Here is a 26,648-nt window from a genome sequence, read left to right on the forward strand (position 1 = left end):
TCTGTGAAGTTTCTTTAGGGGAGCCATTAATCTCTTCTGGAATAATGTAAGTATACAGTGATGGTTTTTGTTGTTCCTCAGTGTTAGTTTCTCAATATTCAATGGGAATATTTAATCAATAATTTAAAAAAAGATCTATAAATAGCATTAATTCAGTATCTATATAAGAATATTTTGTGGGTCCAGGAAAATATATCATGTATATATACACATAAATTATAGCAAAAAAGTTATCTCCATACTCTCACATACACTTAGAATGTTTTAAAAATGCTTTCTGTAAGCATAATCCTCTCTACATGAGCTATGAAAACACTTAGACCCAGGCTATCCTGCCATCACCCTGGGGTTGCTATTTCCAGGGCCTTTAGGGGCTGTGTTCTTTTCCAAGTGATCTAATTTTTGATCCTGGTAGGGTTCTTGATGTTCAGTCTGATTTATTCAGCAACATATGTCAGTGTACATCACAGAGAATAATTGGCCCTAAAAGTGGTCCATGTGTTTCATGTCCACAGAAAGGAAATCACTTGCAGTGTTTGCAGACCCAAAACTTCAGGGGCCCATGTAGCTGGTTTTTTTTTGGAAAGCACCCATTCAGTTTTGCAGCAGATGCTCTAGACTTGTCAGCTGCTACAGAATTGATTCTTCAGAATCTATTTCTTAGATACATGTTCCCACATGTTTACAGGATGGCATTAGGGTTGGACATGAAGAAGGTGAATGGAGATCAGGTTTCTCACACCACTGTCCTTGCCCAGTGGCATTGGGAATAAAAATCCTCATCCAGGTCATATGGCATCATGGCAAGAGAGCTCCAAACCCAGTCCAGAGCCCCTGACCACTGCTTGCCTGCTGTGTGACCCTGGAAAGCCCTCTAAACTCTTATCTCTCTCTCTCTTTTTTTTCCTTATGTGCAAAACAGAGGGATTGTGTTGATCTTTGACCCCTTCAGGCTCTGACATGTCCATAATCTATCTGAACTGACCAGTATTAGCATTCCTTGGACTGCAGATGTTTAAAAGTAGGGACATTTTCCTTTTATGAATTTGCTGTGTAACTAGTTGACTGTAGTGGATTCCAGGAGCCATCCTCCTGATGCTGTCATTTAGTTTAACTCAGCCATATGTCCCACTCATCACGTTGGCATTCAGAATGATGTTGCATTCTATTTAGTGTTCACGTTAAATGACTTGTGCTTCCATCCTACTTAGTGTAAGAAAAGTTTTCTTCCCCTCACCTGTCTTCTGCCCAGTGACACTCCCCTGAGCCCAAGGCCTGCTTACTCTGTTTAAGGGGAAAGTTCTGAGAGCTATTGCCTTGAGGAGAGAAACTTGGAGAACCTGCTTAAACCGTCATGGAACCCTGTTATTTCTGACTGTTGGGGTATGACTGCTACATAGCACTATTGCTGAAATATGAGCACACTAAGTCTAGAAAGACTTACTTGAAGTGTTAGCCATGCACTGTAGCCAGAACCACCTCCCTTCTGTCTCCAGAGCTTGCCCTATTTCTCATTTCAAGTCAGGTGTTATTGTAAGAGGAAAGTTTTTCCTTGAAAACAAGGACACATAGTACAATCCAAGAAACTAAACAAATATATTCTCTTCATTGTGCTCACAAATGTGGGACACCAGAGGTCAGTGACAGTAAGTCCTACATTGGCTAATAGAAAACCTAGAGTTCCACCTCTTTCTTGGTCATAACATGTAATAACTTCTCTGCAAAAAGAGAAGAGATAATGTAATAAGAAGACATAATGTCTGCACTGATTTTTAATGAATGAATAGAAGCTTGACAGGGTAAAGATCGTCCCAGGGAGGATGAACAACACTGACAGAAGGCAAGTAGCCTTTAGCCTGGCCTGAGCTTAGGAGGTATGCAGGGCAGTGAAAACAGCTAAAGCTTAAAAGATGCATCGACCACAGATCATGAAACTATCTATTAAACCCAAACCTTACTCTTTGTGACTAAACCATAGGCAGTTTGAACAATATTAAGGAAGGAATTGATGTGATCCAGTTCGATCTGAAGCTAATCTTGGCAGTGAGAGCATGGCCTCTACTTTCAGGGAACTTGTATAATGCTGTACTTAGTTGCTCAGTCCTGTCTGACTCTTTGCATCCCCTTGGACTATAGCCCGCCAGACTCCTCTGTCCATGGGATTCTTTAGGCAAGAATGCTGGAGTGGATTTCCATGCCCTCCTCCAAGGGATCTTTTCAACCCAGGAATCAAACCCGAGTCTCCTGCATGGCAGGTGGATTCTTTACTGGCTGTAATAGCAAGCCGACATTTAAAATTTTAAGTAAGTAAATAAGTAAGTGAATCACTTGGTTGTGTCCAACTCTTTGTGCCCAACCCCATGGACTGTAGTCTGCCAGGCTCCTCCATCCATGGGATTCTCCAGGCAAGAATACTGGATTGGGTTGCCATTTCCTTCTCCAGGGAAACTTGCTAATCCAGTGATTGAATCTGGGACTCCCTCTTTGCAGGCAGACTCTTTACCATCTGAGCCACCAGGGAATTAGTATTTAAAACTTTAAATGCTAATTTTTTTTTTTACTACCTTATGCTATTTAATATTTATTAAGGTCTTGCAATGTGGCATATTTTTTCTATGTCCTTTTGAATGCATTATCTCATTTAATCCTCCCAAGAACTTTAGGAACAGTTTCTGTAATTATACCTATTTTATAGGCAGAGAACCCAAACGTTAGAGTCTGGGTAAATTGCCCAAGTTTATATAATGTGTAACAGCCTGCATTTAAACTCAGGCAGTTTGGTTCCAGAACACTAGTTTTAACCACCGGGGCAGTGATCTTTAATCCTGGCTGCACAGTAGAATCACCAGGGGAAATTAAAAACAAAAGCACACTGATGCCCAGAATCCTCATTTAAACTGATTTCTATGGGCAGAGTCTTAACGTCACAGAGATGGTTGTGACTGACTAAGCCAGACTATATTGTCACCTTAACATACACGGAATAGTCACAAACATCTATAGCAAACATCTGTACCAAAATTGTAAGTTAAAAAAAAAAAAACAAAACTGCTAAACAGCCAAATCACATGATATGATGAAGACTTTTGATGCTTTTTCCAATTTTACTCTCACGAAGAAAAACTACGACCTTCATCTTTTTAAAGACTGAGAGGCAGTGCAGAAGCAAAATCAAAGAGGGTAGGGGTAAAAAGGAAAAGGTGACAGAGGAGTATCAAGAAAAGAAGAAAGAGAAGAGCTGAAATTGGGGTTGTTGGAGTAATAAGACACCATCTACTGATGAGCAGTCGGTAATATCAAAGGCGTATTTGTGGAATGTTTCCTTTCGGCAATCGTGCAAAGACTCCCTTGCCATTGCAAAGCACTTTTCTTCCTGGCAGACTGAAGAATGTTTTACCAACTAAATGCATCCCAGTAATATTCAGAGCTTAGGTCCAACATAATCATAAGTTGCCTTGTTATTGTAGAGGTAAGCAGCCCCATTTAATAACATATAAAATGTATTATTCATTTATGTAACTCAGACCGAGGGACAGCTGCTGGGATGAAAATAGAACCATTCTGTAATGCACAAAGCAGGTGTGTGCTTACTTGAGTAAATGAACTCTGTATTTCTGCTCAATTTTCTTGTAAATTTCAGAGACTGGTCTGATAGGGCTAATGTGAAGCCATTTTCATCCAGGAAATAAAATGGTCTCAGAATGGTTTTTAATGAGCATTGAAAAAATTACCAACAGTCTTCTCTGTGGCAGAATACCAGAGGAATGGATTCATGCTCTGTATTTAAGCAGAACTCCTGTTGCTACAGGCTTCAGGGAAGCCCAGGGTGGTGATTGGTCAGAACAGTGACACACAAAAGAAGTGTTCTCTAGCTGATGATGCCAGTGGTGATAGTGAGCCCATGCCTCCAGAGCTCCTCGCCAAGACAGAGTCACAGGTGTGATTGGACGCTAAGCGATTAAAGTTATAACGTGCCTTTAATGTGCATTGTGCCTGGCTTCTGAAACACACAGGGAGTTTGTGATGCGGTTTAACTCACTGGGATGCCACAATTACTGTATGACGTTGCTGGTCACTTCTCTTGCTGGTACCAGAATGTCACCATTCTCCCATGTCTGCATCTTTTTTTTTTCCCCCCAGCTTCCCTTATTTTCTTTCAAATCAGCATACAGTCATAAGCACCTACACGGACTTTTCAAAATACTTAATATCAGAGAGGATGATTTGAAGATGTTCAGACATGGCAGTGACCAGTCAGAATGAGTAGGGATCTCAGTACAGGAGCAGGATTTAGGAAGCTCCTCTGGTGGCTCAGAGGTTAAAGCGTCTGCCTCCAATGCGGGAGTCGTGGGTTCGATCCCTGGGTCAGGAAAATCCCCTGGAGAAGGAAATAGCAACCCACTCCAGTATTCTTGCCTGGAGAATCCCATGGACGGAGGAGCCTGGTAGGCTACAGTCCACGGGGTCGCAAAGAGTCGGACACGACTGAGTGACTTCACCTTCACCTTCACCTTGGTGTATTAGGTGTTAACCCATTCACTGCCGGATTGCCAGGAAAAGGAAGGACTCCAAGGATAGGGGTTAATATAGCTGGGTTGGTGGGTGTGGTGCCTGCAGGGTTTGGGGCCAGTGATGATAGCCAATTTCTAGAAAGATATTTCAACATTTAAACTCTATACAGTCATCCCAGTGTGGACCTAGTGATCATCAGCCTTGCATGTCTGCAGCGCAAGTATGCCCTCAATGAGGAGCTTAAAGTTCACAGTCACACGAAGGAAGAAAATCATACAAGACATTACTGATTCCTATAAAGTAAATCATAAGGATTCCTGTAAGAGATGACACATATCTCACCTAATTTAAAGAGATAGTACAGTACAGTGGTAACAAATACATATATCCTACATCCAAATTGTCTAGACGCTGGCTGTGTGATCTTGAGAAAACTAGTTAAGTTCTATGAATCTTAATTTCTTCATCTATTTATTGGGAGTAATGATACCTTCTTTATTAGGGATAGTTTGAAAGCAAATCATGTTAAGAACTTAGCACAGTGTCTAGAACATATTAGTGAAAGGGTTAGTTGCTCAGTCGTGTCTAACTCTTTGCAATCCTTGGACTGTAGCCCACCAGGTTCCTCTGTCCATGGAATTCTCCAGGCAAGAATACTGGAGTGGGTAGCCATTCCCTTATCCAGGGGATCTTCCCAACCCATGGAATGAACCTGGGTCTCCTGCATTACAGGCAGATTCTTTACTATCTGACCACCAGGAAAGCCCAAACATATTAGTATTCTCTAAATTTGAACATCTTATGATTTTACTTTCACAATCAGGAAAAGAGAGGAGATAAGGTGCCACTTAAAGTGTGGATAAGTTTTAGGCAGCTGATTAGGCAAAAAGGTTGGCATGGAAGCAGAAAGAACAAAAGAAAGCACTTTCAAGAGGATTGAAAAGAGAAGTTTGGCTAAAACAGAATGAGCTGGTTGTGGAGAAAGAGTCCAGAAAAATAGAACCAAGTTAGTTTATGGAGGGCTTCAGGCCCAAGTTAGAGGATTTGTGATTTATCTTAAGGAAATGGGGATTTGTGAAGGTTGTGAACAGGGAGGATAGATAATAATGTTAAGTAAAAATAACTGATAACATTTCATAATCACTTGCTAATTGTCAGGGTGGTTTGAAGTGTTCTGTGTACATTAATCCATTTCGTCCTTATGGTTACCCTATGAGGTGAGTTTAATATTAATACTTGGCCTTACAGTCACCAAAAGTGTCCAAAGTGCTTTCCCAGATGGTATTTAATTCTATTTTCTCAATCATGCTTTTAAGTAGTCAGTCTTGAAACTTAAGGACAGAGAAAGGACTTTGGCTAGATTTGAAGTAGGTGGTAAGCAATAGCCCGCACGCTGCCAGATTTTGTAAATAAAGTTTTATTAGAACCCAGATTCATTTTTTTTTATGCATTCTCTATGTCCACTTTAATGTTACAACCCGAGAGTTGAGTACTTGTGACTAAAGCTATATAACCTGCAAAGCTAAAACATTTATTCCCTGGCACTTTATGTGAAAAGTTTGTCAAATTATGGTCTAGAAGAATGGAAAGACCTTGGACTTTTGACTGCTTCCATTTTGAAATTTACCAGTACCTTCCTCAGGTAGATTGGAGAAACCAAATATATGAATACATAATGTGGCTGCTGTGGACTCCATACAAAAAAAGATGATGAATGCATAACATTGGACCTCAAAAGTCTTAAAGAAAACCCATAGATTCTAATATACCATAAATCTGATAAATTGTATAGGACAAATTGGTAGCATAATTCTTTTTTTTTTTTCCTATTAAAGCTAAAACAAGAAAAAAGCAAAATGGAGGATTTACTCAATCTATAGTCTAAAGTTTCCTTAATGTGAAATTTCAATAGTTTAGGCATTATATCCCATGAAATATTGAGTAGAAACTCTCGAGTTTAGCCACCTTTCTGTACTGTACCATGAGTGCAACAGCTTGTACAGTACCTAATGTTGAGACATATAATGCATAATAATCTATTCTTTCTTTGAACTATACCTTCCTTTGCAATATATACATGTATATATTGCAATATATATAGTACTCATTCTGACTTTTAACTATGTAGCCTTTGAAGTATTTTCTGGATTATCCATGTATAGATGGTAAAAAATCCACCTGCAATGCAGGAGACCTGGGTTCAATCCCTGGGTTGGGAAGATCCCCTGGAGGAGGGCATGGCAACCCATTCCAGTATTCTTGCCTGGAGAATCAGCATGAACAGAGGAGCCTGGTGGGCCATAGCCCAGGGGGTTGCAGAAAGTTGGACATGACTGAGCAACTAAGTACACATCTTTTCACCTGGATTATAAACCTATTGAGGGTAAGGAAAGACCACATCTTCTGCTATGCATTTCCCAGAACTCCAAAGTGAAATTGTCTATTGACTAAGTGAACAAAAGCATAAATTAGAACGTTAATAATGATGCACTATGTTCCTCTGACGATTTGCCTCTCTGTTGGGTGCTTACTGTAAACAAACTGTAATCTTCCTGACACCATGAAAGGTAGTTATTGCTAGCCCTCAGGGCTAGGCAGAAGCTTTGAAAAGTTGAGAGTGATCCAAATTATCATGAACTGAATTACAATTTGAGCTTTTTCCCATTTAGGTATAGAAAGGTGGTTTCCAATAACTGCACCGATGGAGTGAGAGAACAGTACACAGCCAAGCCACAGAAGTGCCCAGGGAAGGCCCCGCGGGGGCTCCGGATCGTCACTGCTGATGGAAAGCTGACGGCGGAACAAGGGCACAACGTTACTCTTATGGTACAGCTGGAAGAGGTAGGACTGGGTCCCGTCTCCCCTCTACCTTCTAGAGCCAATGACTTTCCTTAAGAAATCATGATTTGGTTTACATGTCTTTTTGTTTACATAGGTATATTTTTTAATTTTAAATTTCATTTAAAATTTGTATTCTCCTTTTAGTTCCTTGGTATTTGTTGTTATAAGTTTGCCTTCTCTGACACAGTTCTGTTACTTTTATTTCACTGCAAGTTGGTCTTCATTCTTACTGAACCTGTAACTTCTTAGGGATTCTGCCTGGATTTAATCTTCTATTATTGGCACTTTTAGCAAAATGTTTTCTCAGAATACATTAATAGTATTCCTAGAACAGCGTAACACATATACATACTAAACTAACCTAAAAGCTGCTAATGCTGTCTTCCTCCTTTAATCTGAGGTCATGGCTTTTCTTTCTAAAGACAACATTAACCAGTCATACATATAGCATCAAGACCAATCTAAACTAATTGAATATAATTTCCTTGACATTTGGGAGGTTTATTGTTTTGCTATTAATAGTTCCTTAGGAATATTATTATAAACATCAATTATTGTTTGCCAAACTTCAGTTATCTGAAGTTTCTGAGTAATTAGCTGGTAGAATAAGATGTCTTTTATATTACATATTTTAGAACATTTACGGCATGTTTGTCATCTTGCAAATGAGGAAGATGGCTGTTACGCCCAGTGTCCGAGTCCCCAAAACTGAGAGAATAAGACATCCACAGCAATGCAAAAGCATAAAGGGATTTATTGCTAGCTCGAGCCAGGGCTCCTGTCACATCCAACAGAGTGGAGTAGAACAAGAGCCCAGAGCCCAGATTTACAGCAGTATTTATAAGTTTAGAACAAAGACAGGGAGTTGTCAAGGGTTGATTGGCTGCAGGGGTTTCCTGGTATTTACTGATTGGCCAGTCATCATCCCTCTGATTGGCCAGAGTTATCATCTCTCTGATTGGCCAGAGTTATCATCTCTCTGATTGGCCAGAGTTACCATCTCTCTGATTGGCCAGAGTTACCATCCCCAGAAGTCCCGGAAGCATGACTCAGGGATTATTTTTGGCCTAGTGCACCTCTCTGAGCCTGTCATGGCTCTGGTGAGGTTGTAACAATGGCCTCTAAAGGATAAACACCTTCACTAAATGATCTTAATTACTAAACCAGGCTGTCCTACCTTCAGTGTTTTCTGCGCATCTAAAATATGGCCAACGCCACTTTCAGCCATGTGAATGCAAAGGAATCTGAAAAGTTCACAATGACATCAGGATAAAGATATACAACATTGTTTTCTCCCCTTTTCTTCTGATAGTTCAGTGACTCTCCATCTCTAATAAACATAAAAATTACCTGGTGAGCATGTTAAAACAGTTTTCTGGGCTGCAACTTCAAAGAGTCTCATGCAGGAGGTTGAGATAAGACCCAGGAATATCCTTTTCTAACAGGGTCATATGTTATGCATTATGCTTCAAGAAAAAAGAAAGAAAGAAACAAAGGCAACATCAAGAGGCCCAGACCAGTCCAAGAGGCTCTAGAGGGTGACTTGAAGGGGAAAAGATGTAGTTAGGATTACATTGTCAGGTTTACTCAAAATACTTAGTATTATAATTTCCATAGAAAGAGCTGTGATCTAATGAGCTGGAATTCTTGGCTTCAGTGATGCTGTTGCTTTCAGTTCAAGGACCACTTAGACAAGCACTGCTCTAACCAAATATCTTTTCTCCTGTCTCCTTAGTAAGTGCCTTTTAACCATACCCAGTTTTCTAAACACTAAGTTTCCCCAGTGTTCTTCAGTTGGAACTAGAAAGAGATGGGCCAATTTAGGCTAGTTGGAATTACTTGCATTTCACAGAAATAAATCTTGGGGGAGCTTCTGCCTGAGGCTATGACAGACTAGCTTGCTGCAAACCAAATAAATATGTATTATTTAGAGCAGGAGTTAGAGTGGGAAAGAGAGAAACACATACATGGAGAAGGAGGAAGAGGACTTAAGAAATTTCAATTCTTTTCTTGAGAGATAGGAAACTCATTGTGATGAGTTATGCTGTATTTCATGTTGTATTTCCCCTCAAGAACTTTGCCAGTTCATCTGTCACACTGTTTAAGAGGTCAGATTTCAGATTCCCAGTAGAAGGTCAGACCAGAAGTGTTGCCTAAACATCTGTTGGTAGACTCAAGGTTGGGAAGATAAAGACTGGACTTCAGAGTTACCAAGTCAGCTGGGACTGATGATCTCAAATCCCAGAGAGGAGAGGAGCATAGAGAAGTTATACAGGATTCTGTGTTCTTTGTTTCCTTGGGGGATTCCATGGTGGCTTAATTGGTACAGAATCTGCCTGCAATGTGGGAGACCCAGGTGCAACCACTGGGTCAGGAAGATCCCCTGGGGGAGGGCATGGCTATCCACTCCAGTATTCTTGCCTGGAGAATTCCATGGACAGAGGAGCCTGGAAGACTACAATCCATGTGGTTGCAGAGTTGGACACAACTGAGCCACTAACACTTTTCTCTTTCACTTTTGTTTCCTTGAATTATTTGACAATATGTGAGGGATGCAGATAAAACAGCAGGTAATCACTTAGGATGTGAAGTCAAACATAGTTTTTAGAAGTATTACATTTTGAGGAGATAGAAAAAATTGAGTTTAGAGACTATCAAGGGGAAAGCCCTGGTGAATGATACAAGGCTAGGTCCTGTAGACTTCTCTATGCTAAGAGTAAGGACAGAGCAGAATTAGACCAGACTCTCTACACCCTGAAATCCCACCTGAAATTATTTCAGTCTAATCATTATTAGAATGATTTTCCACCAGTTTAAATGTCAGAAACTGTAACAAATCCTCTTTAGAGGAAAATGACATATACCAGCAGCTTTACTACTTTTTTTTTTCATGTAAAATTAAGGGTATTTAAATAACTACAGATATATCAAGAATCAGGACCAAGAACAGGAAAAAAAACAACAACATATTTCCTGAGATATGATTAATATGTTTATGAATATGGGACAAGATATAAAATTTAATCCCACAGCAGTCATCAGTAGGTAGCGGCAATCAAATGGAAGTCATAGAACCACAGGTATAGGTACTGATATTAAGAACTTAGAGGGGTTTGTAGTAGATTGAACCCAGGTGAGTGAAGGATCAGTTTATTAGAAGCAATGACAGTAGGAAATATAGCATTTGGAACTTAAGAGGAAAAGAGGAGAAAATAGGGAAAAGAATAATGAGACCAAAGGAAATGGTGGAAAGAGTGATCACAGTCATCCTGAAGGGGAGGAACTGGTAAGGAGCCAGAATTATTTTTGGAGAGATAATGTCAGAGAGTTTTCCAAAAGCTGGCAAAAGATATCAGCATATCAACACAGAGATTCCAGAGAATCTGTAGACTCAAAGCAGGGTATTTTAGATACTGTGTTCAAACTACTGACATCATCTAAAAACAAGAGAAAATTTTAAAGCAGCGCAGACAAAAATGGAATGACATGTTTGAAGTGCTGAGGGAAAAATAGTGAAGCTAAACCAAAAACATTTTTCAGACAAGCAAACATTAGAATGAGTCATATAAGCTGATTTCTGTGAAAAGAAACACTAAAGGTAATTGTCCAGGCATAAAGTGACCCCAGGCAAAAGCACAGAAATAATGGAAAGAATGAAGAATAAGAAAGATGGTGGATATGCTGGTGAACTGAAGTTAACAGTTAAGTAGACCAATCATGTTAATCCGTTGTGGGACTTAAAATACACGCAGAATTAAAATACATGACAACAATGATATAGTATGTGAAAAGAATTAAATGTAATTAAAGTGGTTTAAGCTCCATGAAATATCTGTGAAGAAGTATTGATAAAATTATTCTTTTATATTAGAACCAGCGTGTTCAGAAAGTGTGCTTTAATATCTAGCCACAAGTTAAAAACGTAAGGTAATGCTGAACTATCAAACTGCTGATAGGAGAACTGGATGAATATTAAGTGCCTCATTAATCAAAATAAAGTAGAAAAGAGAGAAGAGGAGACATACTATCATTGAGACAAATTGAACAGATTTGAAAATGGCATATGTAGTTATATAAAATAAATAATTAGTTATTTTTGTGTCTTGCTTAAGAAATGTGTCTAGCCCAAGATTGTGAAGATATCATACCACATTTTTTTCTTTAGCTTTCACATTTAAGCCTAAGATCCATTTTGAACACAATTGTTTCAGGCAAGGGCCAAATGTATGTATTTTTTCCACATATGTAGCCAGTTGACCCAGTACCATTGAAAGACAAATATTTTCACCCTGAATTTCTATATGGTCAATTCATTTATGACATAATAATATACATATATATGTGCACATAAGTATGTGCTTTATGTCACACCAGACTGCAGTACAGTAGGTAATGTACTATCTTTTCAGTAAATGGTGCTGCTGCATTGAGTATGAGGGAACACGTGAATCTTGACCTCTCAAAACACACCAAAATAATCTTAGCTGGACTGTCAGTCTAATTTTGAAAGAGGAAACTAGGGTACTTAAAGGAAAACACGCAAGGACATCTTCATGACCGTGGATTAGGAAAATTTTTTTAACAGGAAAGAAAACCTTCTAATGTAAAGAAAAATATGATTTACTAAGATTACATTAAAATTGAGAATTTCTTTTCTTCAACAGTCATTATTTTAAAAACCATAAAGGTGAAATCTAGAGGGGAAGAAGTTATTTTCAGTACACACTTTCAATAAGGGACTCATACCCAGAAAAATATAAATAAATCCTACAAATCAATAAGAAAAATTCCATCAACCTAGTAGGAAATGTACAAATGATTTAGAAATCTCAAAGAGGGTAACCACGTAGCCAAGAAGCATATGAAAAAATTACCACCACCACCGCTTATCCAGAGAATGCAACTTAGAACTATAATAGATTATTCCTATGTACCCATCAGAAGACTGGTATTTTAAAAGACTAACAATATCAAGTGGTGCTGTTGGGGCAACTGGTCAGTCATCCAGTGCTGTTAGGCGTGTAGGTTGGCACCCTGGAGACCAGCTTGACATGAAATGCTATACCTGAATACGTGCACAACCTAAGAGCCCCATTTCCACTCCAAAGATATATTTATCAGAAATGCATACAGTGCAAACTATTATATATAGGATGAGAAAACAACAATGTCCTATTGTATAGCACAGGGAACTACGTTCAATATCCTGTGATAAGCCATAATGGAAAAGAATATGAAAGAGTAAATATATATGCATATGTAGAACTGAATCACTTTGTTGTGCAGGACAAATTAACTCAACATTGTAAATCCAACTATGCTTCAATAAAACTTAAAAACAAAGAGAAATGCTTACAAATGTGCATAAGAATGTATGTAGAATAATATGCATAGCAGAGGAATTCCTAAGAGCTCAAAAACTGAAAATAAACATCTGTCAATATTAGCACAGAGAAATAAATGACAATATACATATAAAATGGAACATCATACAACAATGAAAAAGAACAAACTACTGCTACATACAGAAACTTGAATGAATCGCATAGCTACTATTGAGCTAAAGGAATCGGACTGAAAAAATGCATATTATATGTCTACCTAGTTAAACGGCAGAAAAATAAGCAAAGCTGATTTATGGTGATGAGAATAAGTATTACCTTTGGAGAGGGAGTGGCAGGGACAGTTTCTGGACTAGTCACAATTTAAAATTTCTTGGTGATTAATGAATGCATATACTTTATAAAATTCAGGTTGTATATTTAATGGTATGCATATGTTTCTATATCCATAGCATGTTCAACAAAAAGCTGACTTAAAAATAATTTTAGAAATTCAAATAAAATGGAATACTTTGTATTTAGATCTTTAAGCAGTAAGGAAACAGGCAACTGTTAAGGAGGTATTCATTTTCCAGACTAATCCTATACCCTGTGGTGAAGGTGAAGGCCCCTTTCCCAAAGACATAAGGAAACTGATTATACAACTCAGGAGAACATTATCTTTTGAAGCAATAGACATCAATGCTGGAGCAGGATTCAGAATTTAGATTTTTATTTCATTTTGAAGAATGCAGTAGAGGAAAATCTGAAATAAGAAATCAGTCCTGGTCAGCTCCAACCTGTGTGCACCCTCCAGGGACAGAGGCCAGGCTCTCATCTATTTAATGTCATTTTCCATGCAACCAGGATGATCAGGCAACTCAAACTTGGCTGAGTGATGTGGGAACAAATTGGGGAATCTGGTTCTAAGATGTGTAAAGTCATGCCTTCTGGGCACAAAAAGGGGAAAAAAAAATAACAAGTCAGTTCATTCCACTTGAATGGGCAAAGCTGCAAGAGCAAGGATGAATCCACTGCCTGCAGCTGTCGGAATCGGCCCCTTGATTTTCTTCTCTGCTAGTGCAGAGCACAAAGCCTTAAGGACTGTCCCCATATAAGGAGGCCCCAGAGAGCTCACATTTGATTGTGAGATTCTGTGCTCATGAATCACAAGCTCTCCTTACAGAAACAACATCAAGTTCTCTGTTAATCTCTGGATTATATATGTAGGCAGAGTTGAAGCATGTGATAAACAATGTGAAATACAGAAGGGCAGAAAGTCTTATAGAACCTGGGGAGCATTGAGACTTGAAAAAAAGATCCCATTTGTGAGTGCTTGCATGGATTGTATCATATAGATCCTGCAGTGGGTAAGTAAGTATTACTGTTATCATTTTATAGATGGTGCAGTGGAAGCACAGAAAGGCAGAGTAACTCACCTAAGATCACACAGCCAGCTACAGTAATGGAGCCAGGAGTCAAATCCAGGACCCATGGTATCCTGCCTTTCTATCACTTGTCTATAGCGGAAACAACCATTTTTCTGGCAAAGAACTTCATGTAGTTCCCAAGGCTTCCTAGAAACACTTGGCTGGGGCAGGTAGTAACAAAGATCAAGGAGTAGAAAGAATAGGCCGAATTATCTATGTCCAAGCCAAGCTGGGCTATGGCTGCAGCTAAATTCTTTTTTTTTTTTTTTTCACTCATCTTTTTTTTTTTTTTTTAATTGAAGGATAATTGCTTTACAGAATTTTGTTATTTTCTGTCAAACCTCAAAATGAATCAGCCATAGGTATACATATATACCCTCCCTTTTTAACCTCCTCCCATCCCCACCCCCCCATCCCACTCATCATTATGTAAACCAAGATTTCCTTCTGGATTTTCTGAGAACATCCATGGCTTTTGAGATCAGCTTCTTGAAAACCATTTCAGCAATGAGAGAAGCCAAATCTGCTCTTGGGTGTCCTCCTCTTTGCAAAACTATGCCTTTATTGAATGACTACAGTATTTCTGCTGCTGCTGCTGCTAAGTCGCTTCAGTCGTGTCCGACTCTGTGCGACCCCATAGACAGCAGCCCACCAGGCTCCCCGTCCCTGGGATTCTCCAGGCAAGAGCACTGGAATGGGTTACCATTTCCTTCTCCAAAGCATGAAAGTGAAAAGTGAAAGTGAAGTCGCTCAGTCGTGTCTGACTCTAGCACTGTTTTATCCCCTCTAAAAAATGTTGGAAAACAGAATATGAATGCAATACTTGAGCACTTTAACATCTATGTATACCAAACTTCTCCAGAGTCTTGGGTGTGAATTTGGCTATAATATTGCTTAATTAAATTTAAAACAAAAAAAAACCTTATGTATGCTACTGGTAATACATGTGTTCTCTACATCCTCGTCAAAATTTCTGAATTCACTTCTCATTTCCATTTGTTCCTAAATTTACTTTGAGTAGAGTGACTTGCTCTCATATCTAGTGCCAGTTCTTCATAACAGTGGGGATATTAATGCCACACTTCTGATGCCCCCAAAGCGGCAAGTCCTCCAGGTGCCACAAGAGGTCTCAACTACATTTTGATATGACACTGTAGTGTGATTACTGAGATGTGGGCAGAAGATTTCCAAGCCAGGATAATACGTTATCATTTGGACACCAAGGATCATGCTTCTGCATCTCACGGTTTATTCTGGTTCAGCTTTCTTCTCCAAGTTTGTCTCATGTCTGTGGGGCTAGGTTAGGTTAAGGACTAGGTTAGGTTAAGGACTAGGTTAGGTTAAGGACTGACCCCTCCGCCTTCGTCCTCAGCTCTGTGTGTGTGTCTGCTTAGTCGCCGTTGTGTCTGACTCCTTGCAGCCCCATGAACTGTAGCCCCCCAGGCTCCTCTGTCCATGGGATTCTCCAGGCAAGAATACAGGAGTGGGTTGCCATGCCCTCCTCCAGGGGATCTTCCCAACCCAGGGACTGAACTTACCCTATCTTTGTCCTCAAGTTACTTACATATAACGCACCCTTGCCCTCGCCCCTGCCCCCACACACACTAAGCTGTGTCCCCTTTGTGTATCAGCTAAAACACTAGAGACCTGAGGAGTCAACTGTTCCACCAGTTAGTGATGTATGTGTGTTTATTTGTTCTTCAACAAATATTTTATGACTTCCAACCTTGTAGGAACTCAAACCCTTCAAATACTTTTCATTTGTGAGTAGACATATTTCAGCTTGTGGAACTACATGTTTTGGACTAACTAGGACCTCTGCTGTATCAAATTTTAAGTATAAATTTAAACATACAATATAGAAAGTACTAAGTAGTTTGTATTTGTTCAAAAAAAATAATTTATTGGATACATTATAATAAAATCTGTATTAGATCATTATAAATATCTTTATTACTAATATATAATAGCAACCTTCTCTTTTCTGACATCTCCAAATAAATGATCAATATTATTAAGACATGAATCATGTCCTGCCTGGTTGTAACTCTGCTCACCATGTCTGCAATATTGGTAGGAACTCAATAAATGTGTGTGGATTTGAATAGGCTTCCTCCAGGAGAGTAGAGATAAAGCCTAAACTTGAAAAGGCTCTCGAGAAAATAATAGCAAATGAAGCAACTGACAAACAACTAATCTCAAAAATATACAAACAACTTCTGCAGCTCAATTCCAGAAAAATAAACGACCCAATCAAAAAATGGGCCAAAGAACTAGACATTTCTCCAAAGAAGACATACGGATGGCTAACAAACACATGAAAAGATGCTCAACATCACTCATTATTAGAGAAATGCAAATCAAAACCACAATGATGTACCACTTCACACCAGTCAGAATGGCTGCAATCCAAAAATCTGCAAGCAATAAATGCTGGAGAGGGTGTGGAGAAAAGGGAACCCTCCTACACTGTTGGTGGGAATGCAAACTAGTACAGCCACTATGGAGAACAGTGTGGAGATTCCTTAAAAAATTGCAAATAGAACTACCTTATGACCCAGCAATCCCACTGCTGGGCATACACACCGAGGAAACCAGAATTGAAAGAGACACATGTACCCCAATGTTCATCGCAGCACTGTTTATAATAGCTAGGACATGGAAACAACCTAGATGTCCATCAGCAGATGAATGGATAAGAAAGCTGTGGTACATATACACAATGGAGTATTACTCAGCCGTTAAAAAGAATTCATTTGAATCAGTTCTGATGAGATGGATGAAACTGGAGCCGATTATACAGAGTGAAGTAAGCCAGAAAGAAAAACACCAATACAGTATACTAACACATATATATGGAATTTAGGAAGATGGCAATGACGACCCTGTATGCAAGACAGGGAAAGAGACACAGATGTGTATAATGGACTTTTGGACTCAGAGGGAGAGGGAGAGGGTGGGATGATTTGGGAGAATGACATTCTAACATGTATACTATCATGTAAGAATTGAATCGCTAGTCTATGTCTGATGCAGGATACAGCATGCTTGGAGCTGGTGCATGGGGATGACCCAGAGAGATGTTATGGGGAGGGAGGTGGGAGGGGGGTTCATGTTTGGGAACGCATGTAAGAATTAAAGACTTTAAAATTTAAAAAAATAAAAAATAAAACATTTTAAATCTTAAAAAAAAAAAAAAGATCTCTTCAGATATTCCATAATTGAAAGTTAGAATTGTGCTAAAATATGTAAAGTGATGGAAAGTTTGTGGAAATTGGGCCCCCAAAAACGACTTTTGTACATAATCAGTGAGGATTACATTTAAATAAGTTTGAATAAATAAACCTTAAAAAAAAAGATTTGAATAAAGCCCTTCCTTTGTTCTGTATTAGTGCATGTCCTAATTCTAACATAATATCAATGAAAACCTTGCTAAAACCAGAGCAAAGAAGAGAACTTCTCATTAACTGTAGAATATCAAAGGTACACTGATGCTTAGAGCTCTGTGTACTGTAGCTGAGACCTGAGCCATAATTTTTCCAATTTGAGAAATGCAAGAAATGTGATCACTTTTCGTAAATGGCCTGTGAAGCTATCCTCCCCCCGCCCCCACACATACATCTAGGTGACACAATGACTCCATACATAAACCCTTCAAAACCATACAGCTTGGTTACTCAGAGAACCACAGAATTCTGTTAATGCTGATGAAAAGCCCCCTTGTCAGGAACCCCATGTCTGCTGCTTTGAGGGTTCTCTGCAAATATACGAGAATAAAAGAATCTTTACTGGAAGCAACAAGGCGAAGGAGCCAGTCTTGCTTCCATCCCAGACCTACTCATTGTGGAGGATCCAAGAACACACGCATGTGAACACCCGCACTCACACTACAATATGCATTTGTGCATCACTGTTTTCTTAAGGACAAAGAACAATGATCCAGGAACAACCACAAGGGGAGAGGAAGAGTCCATGAAGCTGTGTTTAAGAAGCTTAACCTTTTACATTTTGTAATGGCTCCTGAATTTTAGGAAGCTGATCAAAAGTGTTCTGCAGAGAGACCCCAGCAGCATCCAATGAGTGGTAGCATCTGTCTGGAGACTTGCTTAAGATGGATATCCCCTGGACCACTAATGAGCACCTAATGAGTCTATGGACTTTCAATGTGATAACCCGGCTTTCTAGGGAAATCCAGTGTGACAACCTGAAGGCACAGGATGAATGGTGAAGGCCCTAATCAGTCCTAAGAACTCAACAAAAGTGATTTGGAAGGCAGTCATTTGAGAGGACTGCTAGGCGGAAGTAGTGTCTGCATGTTACGGGAGATAATTAAATCTGTTTTAAACAGCTGTAAGAATAAAGAGATGCAATTCACTGCATAATTTAAGACTTTTAAATTAAATCTGAGGCAGGGGACTAAAATTAAAAACTTTGATCCGTATCTCATTGTTTTAATACTTCAATTTACATACAAAGACTGGAACTTAATAAGGAAAATTCATGATTATAACTTCTTCTGTGAGATTTAACTTGGAAATGTGAAGGCTGTGTCCTCATTAAATGGATTTCAATGAGCTGTAATTTCACATACATTGAAAGACTTACAGCCACATAAAAGTAACCACAGTGTAATAACACCTCATAAATTTTGCAGAATGCTGCCCGCCATCAGATGGTAGAAAAGAGGACTTTTGATAAGTGTGTGTGTGAGTGTGTGTGTGTGTGTATGTGTGTGTATGAGAGAGAGAGAGAGAGAGAGAGAGAGAGAAAAACTCATCTGTTGAATTGATAAAGGGAGCTGACCTACTTTTTCATTTGGAGAAAGAGTTGGCATGAAGAGTTCGCAGGAAGTGTTAAGTCCAGGCAGGTATGCATCACTTTCTAAGCCAGCCCAGATCTGACTCAGAAGATTCAGCTGTTTTCTTCTTCTGCACAAAGGAATGGAAGCTGATTTCAATGAGCCATGGAGATTTAAGAGGCTTTCTCATGTATTATTCCTTACTCCATGCAGCTTTATTCTCTTTGATTCTAAGCAAGGTAATTGAGGCACTTCATTTCTTCTCCCTTGTTGCTTTGGGTTAAATAGGAAAGAAGGAAATGAGGCAGGCAATATAGATTGTCTTTAGCCAGAGGCCTGATGCCTGAAGTTCAGCTGAATTCAGGTTAGGAGCTCTAAGGTTCTGCTTTTCTCTTCCCTCAGTACCTGTTCCACATGCATTGGTATATTTCTATCCTTTAGGGTTTCAGATAATAGATGTTTGCAAAGCATTTCAGTCTGCCTTGACAAGCAAAGAGAGATACTTGGTTCATTACCGAGAGTTTCAATACAGTGATCATCCAAGGGCCGGAGTCATAAAATCGTCTTCAGTTTGGATTTTCAATCTTTCAGCATGTCTGCTTGAGGCCCTCCACCACAGGGGCCCACCACCACTCGAATCAGGGCTGAAGCCACACAATTCTTGCCCAAGTGCATAACTCCCTCAGATTTCTGGCTTTACACTCTGTCATTCATTATTCCATGACTGTGTCTTACCAGCTCACTCCTCAGCCTAATCCACCATTCACCTATAATGAAGAATCTCCATCACAGCACTCGGATAAGTTCTGCATCATTACCAAAGAGTGGAGATTATTTCAGCAGCCTGAAGAGATGTTGGAATGCTGTGGATGTCCAATAACGCCCATTGAAAGAATAGTATAATTATTAAAATGGCAGGTTACCCAGGCTAGAAATGACAACTAGAATCATCACCATTCTGCTCATCTTTAATTTATAGGTCAAGGAATTGAGGTCCAATTGTAAAATGCATTTCAAAGGACAGTTAGCTATGTCCTCTAACTTCCAGGTCGCCACCTGCCTTCTGTAGGGCCCTCCTTCCACATATAATCCACCTGTAGACCTCTGTAAAGTCACTGAAATCTCATCAACCTAATAACTTGGGAAAGTGAAGAAGTGATATCTGGGGCAAGAAATCGTATATCCACTTTATAGGCAGGATCCCATGACTCAAGTCTACCAAGTGATGGCTAAATATAGAAGTTCTGAAAGCTATTTAAAAATGTTGGCAGCGTAACATAAAACAGTGTAGTAATTCCAGTGCCGCCGTTGTGGTGGTGATGGGGGTGTGTGTGTGTGTGTGTGTGTGTGTGTGTGTGTGTGTGTGTGCGTGCGTGCAATATCATTGGTTAATATGGTATTCACCAGTGTAAAAATGTTATCTCTGGGTGTCATGATTATGAGCAATTTGAACTTTCTTCTTCCGAATCTCATCCTGATTCTACAGTTTTCTCAAAGAATTCATCATGGCTTTTCTCTTTGTTCTTTCTTCTAATAAGGTTAACATATTTTATCATATTTTAAAACTAGAAAAGAAACATAGATTTATTCCCAAAGGAATCTTCCTACCATTCTTTCTTTTAAAATGAAATTGTTCTTATGGCATACCCAAATGTTTACTTTTAGAGTGATTTTTAAAAATCATTCAAAACCACTTACACAATGTACATCATTGAGCAGCCTCAGAGTTTTCCTGCCAAAGCCTGCTGGGGTGATTCCTGAGGCCACAATGGCAGCAGACAGTAGAGCAGTGTCCTTTACCACCTGAAAAAGGTTTCAAAAGCATGATGGATCAAGGTTCTGATGGCTCTATACCACAATGTCTGGATGGAGTAAGGAGGCCTCTGTTTATAGTCATTTATCTACTTATACAAGCCAATGTTGACTTACAGTATTTCTGTTCTATTCAGACAAGCACAGAAGACATAAAAAGGAAATTTGGAAATTTGCTGTTCATTTAGACACATGGTGCTACGGTTTATTTGTAAGTGAGAAGGTGAACTGTTTTGTGATGTTGTAATAGCAAGTTCTTAGTCTGAGCATTAGATCCAGAAGTATCTGGATATTTAGTTAGGCAAGCTCCAAAAATCATAGTCCTCAAAGAAAGGTCTAGCCATCTGTATTTCATCAGAAAGAAGATAAAGTGCTCATCCAGTCAGATTATTTGGTGGGTCCACAATCGGGTCTCTCTGGTATCGCTGGCCTTGTCAGACCCAAATTTTTCTGGTGAAATCATAAAACCCCATGGACCACCCTCCATACTGTTGTGAATGTTCTCCCTTAAGGTCAAAGGATCCAAATTCAATGTTGCCTTTACTCTCGGAGAAGCCGGAGGGTCTGCACATTTGGAGAGGTGCCTGCGCTATTATTGAAAAGCATCTCTGAATAGGCAAGGGGAGGAGGATAATTCTATATGTTGCAATTGTGCCAATACCTAGATATCTTGGAATTATGTATAAAGCTCGGTTTTGAACTTAAAAAGAAGCCCATAGGGCATGCTTCAAACCAGACCACCAGAAAACACTGTCCCAGCTCATCTGGTGAGGCAGCCTCAGCTTTCAGTAATAGTAATACCGCTTGGAAGAGCTGCCAGACAGGACCCAGAACCAGCAACAGAAGATAGAGCATGCGCAATGGCTCCTTATCATAGACTGCTGTTGCCCTGTGCTAGGACTCTGTTGACTGTTATACAATGGCAGGTCCAACAGTTTCAGCAGTTGATTCCTGTTTACAGTCATCTCACTCTTTGTCAAGCACTCATATTACCATGGGTCTTTACAAATGTATTTTGTAGTCTCCATGGTATTCCAGTGTATTACATTGGTATCTACTTACATCACTTTTTAATGTAGAATTTGATCTGTGCTGACATTCCTCTAAAGAGTTTTCGTTACTGGAGCTTACAATCACTCTCAGGTCTTACCTGTCAGCCAGTTTGTTCTTCAGTGTCCTTCTGGCAATGAGCACAATGAGTGTCTATCTTCTGTGAAAAAGAAGTTCACAGAACTCCTTAAGTTAACTTCTTCTTGAGTTAAGAAGAGCTTGGTTCAAACTCATCTTGTGACTCTAGACAAATTATAACAGTCTTTCAGGCCTGAGTCTTAATAGGGTTGAAGATTCAATGAGAAACTACACAGAGAACAGTCGTTACTATTTCTAGGACAGAAAACTTTTGAGAAATGTGCTCTCTCTTTTCCCTAGTGACCATCAGGGGATATTCTAGAACAGTCTTAAGTTTACAGTCCATGTAAGAAGTCACATGCCAGAGTTCATTCTTACTGAATACACACAAGGGGAATAGCACTTCTCTCCATGAACTCCTTTATACCAGCTGACAAAATCTCTTCTTTGGAGACCAGAGCAGCATTATACCGTCGTTTTCTCCTTTTTGTTTCCTGCTGAGACCTTGCCAATCTGAATCTAAAGTTGCTAACCTGTCTCATACCCTGGAGTAAGATATACAAGGCAAAGGCAGATTACTTTTTGTTTTCTAATTTATTTTATTGAGGTATATTTAATTTGTAGTGTTTGTTAATTTCTGCTGTACAGTAAAGGAATTTACTTATATGTGTATATTCTTTTTCATAAAGCTTTATCACAAGATATTGACTATAGTCCCCCGTGCTATACAGAAGGACCTTATTGTCTACCCGTTTTGTATATAATAGTTTGCATCTGCTAATCCCAGACTCCCAGTCCATGCCTCCCCTGTCCCCACCCTCTTGGCCGCCAGGAGTCTTTTCTCTCTGTGAGTCTGTTTCTGTTCCATGGATAAGTTCGTTTGGGTCATATTTTAGATTGCACAGGGAAGTGATATCATATGGTATCTGAATTTCTCTCTCTAACTTATTCACCTAGTATGATCATCTCTGGGTCCATCCATGTTGCTGCCAATGGCATTATTTCATTCCTTTTGATAGATATTCTGCCCTGTGTAGGTACCACCTCTTCTGTATCCCTTCATCTGTTGATGGACATTTAGGTGGTTTCCATGTCTTGGCTATTGGGAAGAGTGATGCTCTGAATGTAGGGATCCATGTATCTTTTTGAATTATAGCTTAATCCAGATATATGCTTAGGAGTGGGATTGCTGGATCTTATGGTAATTCTATTTTTGTTTTTTTGAGGAACCACTATACTGTTTTTTCATAGTGGCTGCACCAATTTACATTCCCAAAAGGTATGTTATTTTTAGTTCACACCTCCCACCCTGCCCAAATACGTTTACTGTTAAGAAGAAAAGGCTGAAATGCCTGATTTTTGCCTCTGGCATTTAATGTTACCAAGTGATGGTTTTAGAAAAGGCAGAGGAACCAGAGATCAAATTGCCAACATCTGCTGGATCCTCGAAAGAGCAAGAGAGTTCCAGAAAAACATCTATTTCTGCTTTATTGACTATGCCAAAGCCTTTGACTGTGTGGATCACAATAAACTGTGAAAATTTTTGAAAGAAATGGGAATACCATACCACCTGACATGCCTCTTGAGAAACCTATATGCAGCTCAGGAAGCAACAGTAAGAACTGGACATGGAACAGACTGGTTCCAAATAGGAAAAGGAATATGTTAAGGCCATATATTGTCACCCTGCTTAGTTAACTTCTATGCAGAGTACATCATGAGAAACACTGGGCTGAAAGAAGCACAAGCTGGAATCAAGATTGCCAGGAGAAATCTCAATAACCTCAGATATGCAGATGACACCACCCTTATGGCAAAAAGTGAAGAGGAACTAAAAAGCCTCTTGATGAAAGTGAAAGAGGAGAGTGAAAAAGTTGGCTTAAAGCTCAACATTCAGAAAATGAAGATCATGGCATCTGGTCCCATCACTTCATGGGAAATAGATGGGGAAACAGTGGATACAGTGTCAGACTTTATTTTGGGGGGGCTCCAAAATCACTGCAGATGGTGACTGCCGCCATGAAATTAAAAGACTCTTACTCCTTGGAAGGAAAGTTATGATAAACCTAGATAGCATATTCAAAAGCAGAGACATTACTTTGCCAACAAAGGTCCATCTAGTCAAGGCCGTGGTTTTTCCAGTGGTCATGTATGAATGTGAGAGTTGGACTGTGAAGAAAGCTGAGCACCAAAGAATTGATGCTTTTGAACTGTGGTGTTGGAGAAGACTCTTGAGAGTCCCTTGGACTGCAAGGAGATCCAACCAGTTCATTCTAAAGGAGATCAGTCCTGGGTGTTCTTTGGAAGGACTGATGCTAAAGCTGAAACTCCAGTACTTTGGCCACCTCATGCGAAGAGTTGACTCATTGGAAAAGACTCTAATGGTGGAAGGGATTGAGGGCAGGAGGAAAAAGGGATGACAGAGCATGAGATGGCTGGATGGCATCACCAACTCGATGAATGTGAGTTTGATTGAACTCTGGGAGTTGGTGATGGACAGGGAGGCCTGGCGTGCTGCGATTCATGGGGTCGCAAAGAGTCGGACATGACTGAGCGACTGAACTGAACTTCACTGAACTGAGTGATAATGTTGTTCAAATATTGTGATCAAAAGAACATTAAAATAACAACAGAAATCTAAGGCCAGAGTTGGCTGTATCCCATCATCAGTGTCTGTGTTGCTGCTGCTGCTGCTAAGTCACTTCAGTCGTGTCTGACTGTGCAGCCTCATAGACGGCAGCCCACTAGGCTCCCCTGTCCCTGGGATTCTCCAGGCAAGAACACTGGAGTGGGGTGCCACTTCCTTCTCCAGTCAGTGTCTGTGTTACCTCCTGGTTATTTCCCTGTTACTCAGTCAATATTTAAACGTTAACAGTAACAGTACGGTTATGGTTTTGTGTTTTGTGCTGTTTCTTGTGTCATGGCCTACTCTACCTCTCCTTTTAAATTTGGTGAAATATTTGTTTCCCCTCCTTTACTCTTCTCTTTTAATCCTGCTGATCTTCCTCTGCCCCCCATGTCATTTCATCCCTGGGGTAGTCAGTGTTAACAGACTGGGCTATTTTAATGACCACATTTATGCTCATGCAAACATATACAGACATACAGACTTACAGGACATATAATGTGTTGTCTTATGCATCTGAAAACAGGTTATACCATAGGTGATTGACTTCAATGCAGTTTTTGCTGCATAAACTTTAAAGCCCCTTCCAAGACTGAATTTCAGTAAAGCTTTTGTCAGGCCTGCTCTTGAGCTTTGCAAGGACCAACCTCTGACAAACGAGTCCAGTTTCTATCTGCAGTGGCTCCCTAATGACTTCCAGAGCGTCTTGGAGTCTCATTTCTGCACCAAGGCTGTCAGTGTTGAGTTACTTTAGCATTTGTTTTCCCATTTTTCTCTAAAGCCCTGTTACAGGAACTGATAAGTTCACACACCTTTCATTCCTCAGGTTAATCTTGGCCTCATTGCGGCCATTTGATCTATTTGCTTTTCTATTACAGAAGTCAGTGCTGCCCTTGGAGAAACCCCATATGGATTTCACGTGGCTTTTGGTCCTTCCTTGGGAACTTCTTTTGGCCTAGTATTCTCAGTTATATGTCTATATTAGGGCACAGGACCAAATGCATTATGTCTAAAGAAATTTATTTGACAGTGTAGATATTTCCCAGCCTAAGTTGTGTTTCAGGAATGTTGACTTGTCATTTATGAGATTGAATACCTAATAAGTACCTCTCAGTGATACACAAGATTTTCCTGATCGGTAACTCAGTTCAGTTCAGTCTCCCAGTTGTGGCGAAATCTATGCAACCACATGGACTGCAGCACACCAGGCTTCCCTGTCTATCACCAACTCCCAGAGCTTGCTAAAACTTATGTTTATTGAGTTGGTGATGCCAAACAACCACCTCATCCTCTGTTGTTCCCTTCTCCTCCTACCTTCAATCTTTCCCAGCATAAGGGTCTCTTCTAATGAGTCAGTTCTTCACTATCAGGCAGCCAAAGTATTGGAGCTTCAGCTTCAGCATCAGTTCTTCCAATGAATATTCAGGACTGATTTCCTTTAGGATTGACTGGTTGGACCTCCTTGCTGTCCAAGAGACTCTCAGGAATCTTCTCCAACATCACAGATCAAAACATTCAATACTATGGAGCTCAGTTTTCTTTATGGTCCAACTCTCACATCCATGCATGACTACTGGAAAAACCATAGCTTTGACTAGATGGACGTTTGTCAGAAAAGTAATGTCTCTGCTTTTTAATATGCTGTCTAGGTTGGTCATAGCTTTTCTTCAAAGGAGCAAGCATCTTTTAATTTCATGACCACAATCACCATCTGCAGTGATTTTTGAGCCCAAGAAAATATAGTCTCTCACTGTTTCCATTATTTCCCCATCTATTTGCCATGAAGTGATGGGACCAGATGCCATGATCTTCATTTTTTGAATGTTGAGTTTTAAGCCAGCTTTTTCACTCTTGTCTTCACATTCATCAAGAGAATCTTTAGTTCCTCTTTGCTTTCTGCCATGAAGGCAGTGTAATCTGCATATCTCAGATATTACTCTCTGATATTACTGATATTGCTATCTGCAAACTTGATTCCAGCTTGTGCGTCATCCTGTCTGGCATTTCACATGATGTGCTGTGCATATAATTTAAATAATCAGGGTGACAATATACAGTCCTGATGTATTCCTTTCCCAATTTGAAACCAGCCCATTGTTCCATATCCAATTCTAACTGTTGCTTCTTGACTGCATATAGATTTCTCAGGAGTCAGGTAAGGTGCTGTGGTATTTCTATCT

General features: G+C 39.7%; 1 protein-coding gene across 3 annotated transcripts in view; it reads left to right on the forward strand.

The window, feature by feature from the left end:
• The window catches only part of SORCS1 (sortilin related VPS10 domain containing receptor 1), a 580,301-nt gene that overhangs the window by 490,653 nt on the left and 63,000 nt on the right, over positions 1 to 26,648 (forward strand). For all 3 annotated transcript variants that reach the window (XM_013975206.2, XM_018041707.1, XM_018041708.1), the window contains exon 18: positions 7,182 to 7,353. In XM_013975206.2, the coding sequence (XP_013830660.2) occupies positions 7,182 to 7,353 (172 nt within the window). The remainder of the gene's footprint in view (positions 1 to 7,181; positions 7,354 to 26,648) is intronic.

The sequence above is a fragment of the Capra hircus genome, chromosome 26 (assembly GCF_001704415.2).
Source record: "Capra hircus breed San Clemente chromosome 26, ASM170441v1, whole genome shotgun sequence".
In the NCBI taxonomy this organism is placed as follows: Eukaryota; Metazoa; Chordata; class Mammalia; order Artiodactyla; family Bovidae; genus Capra; species Capra hircus.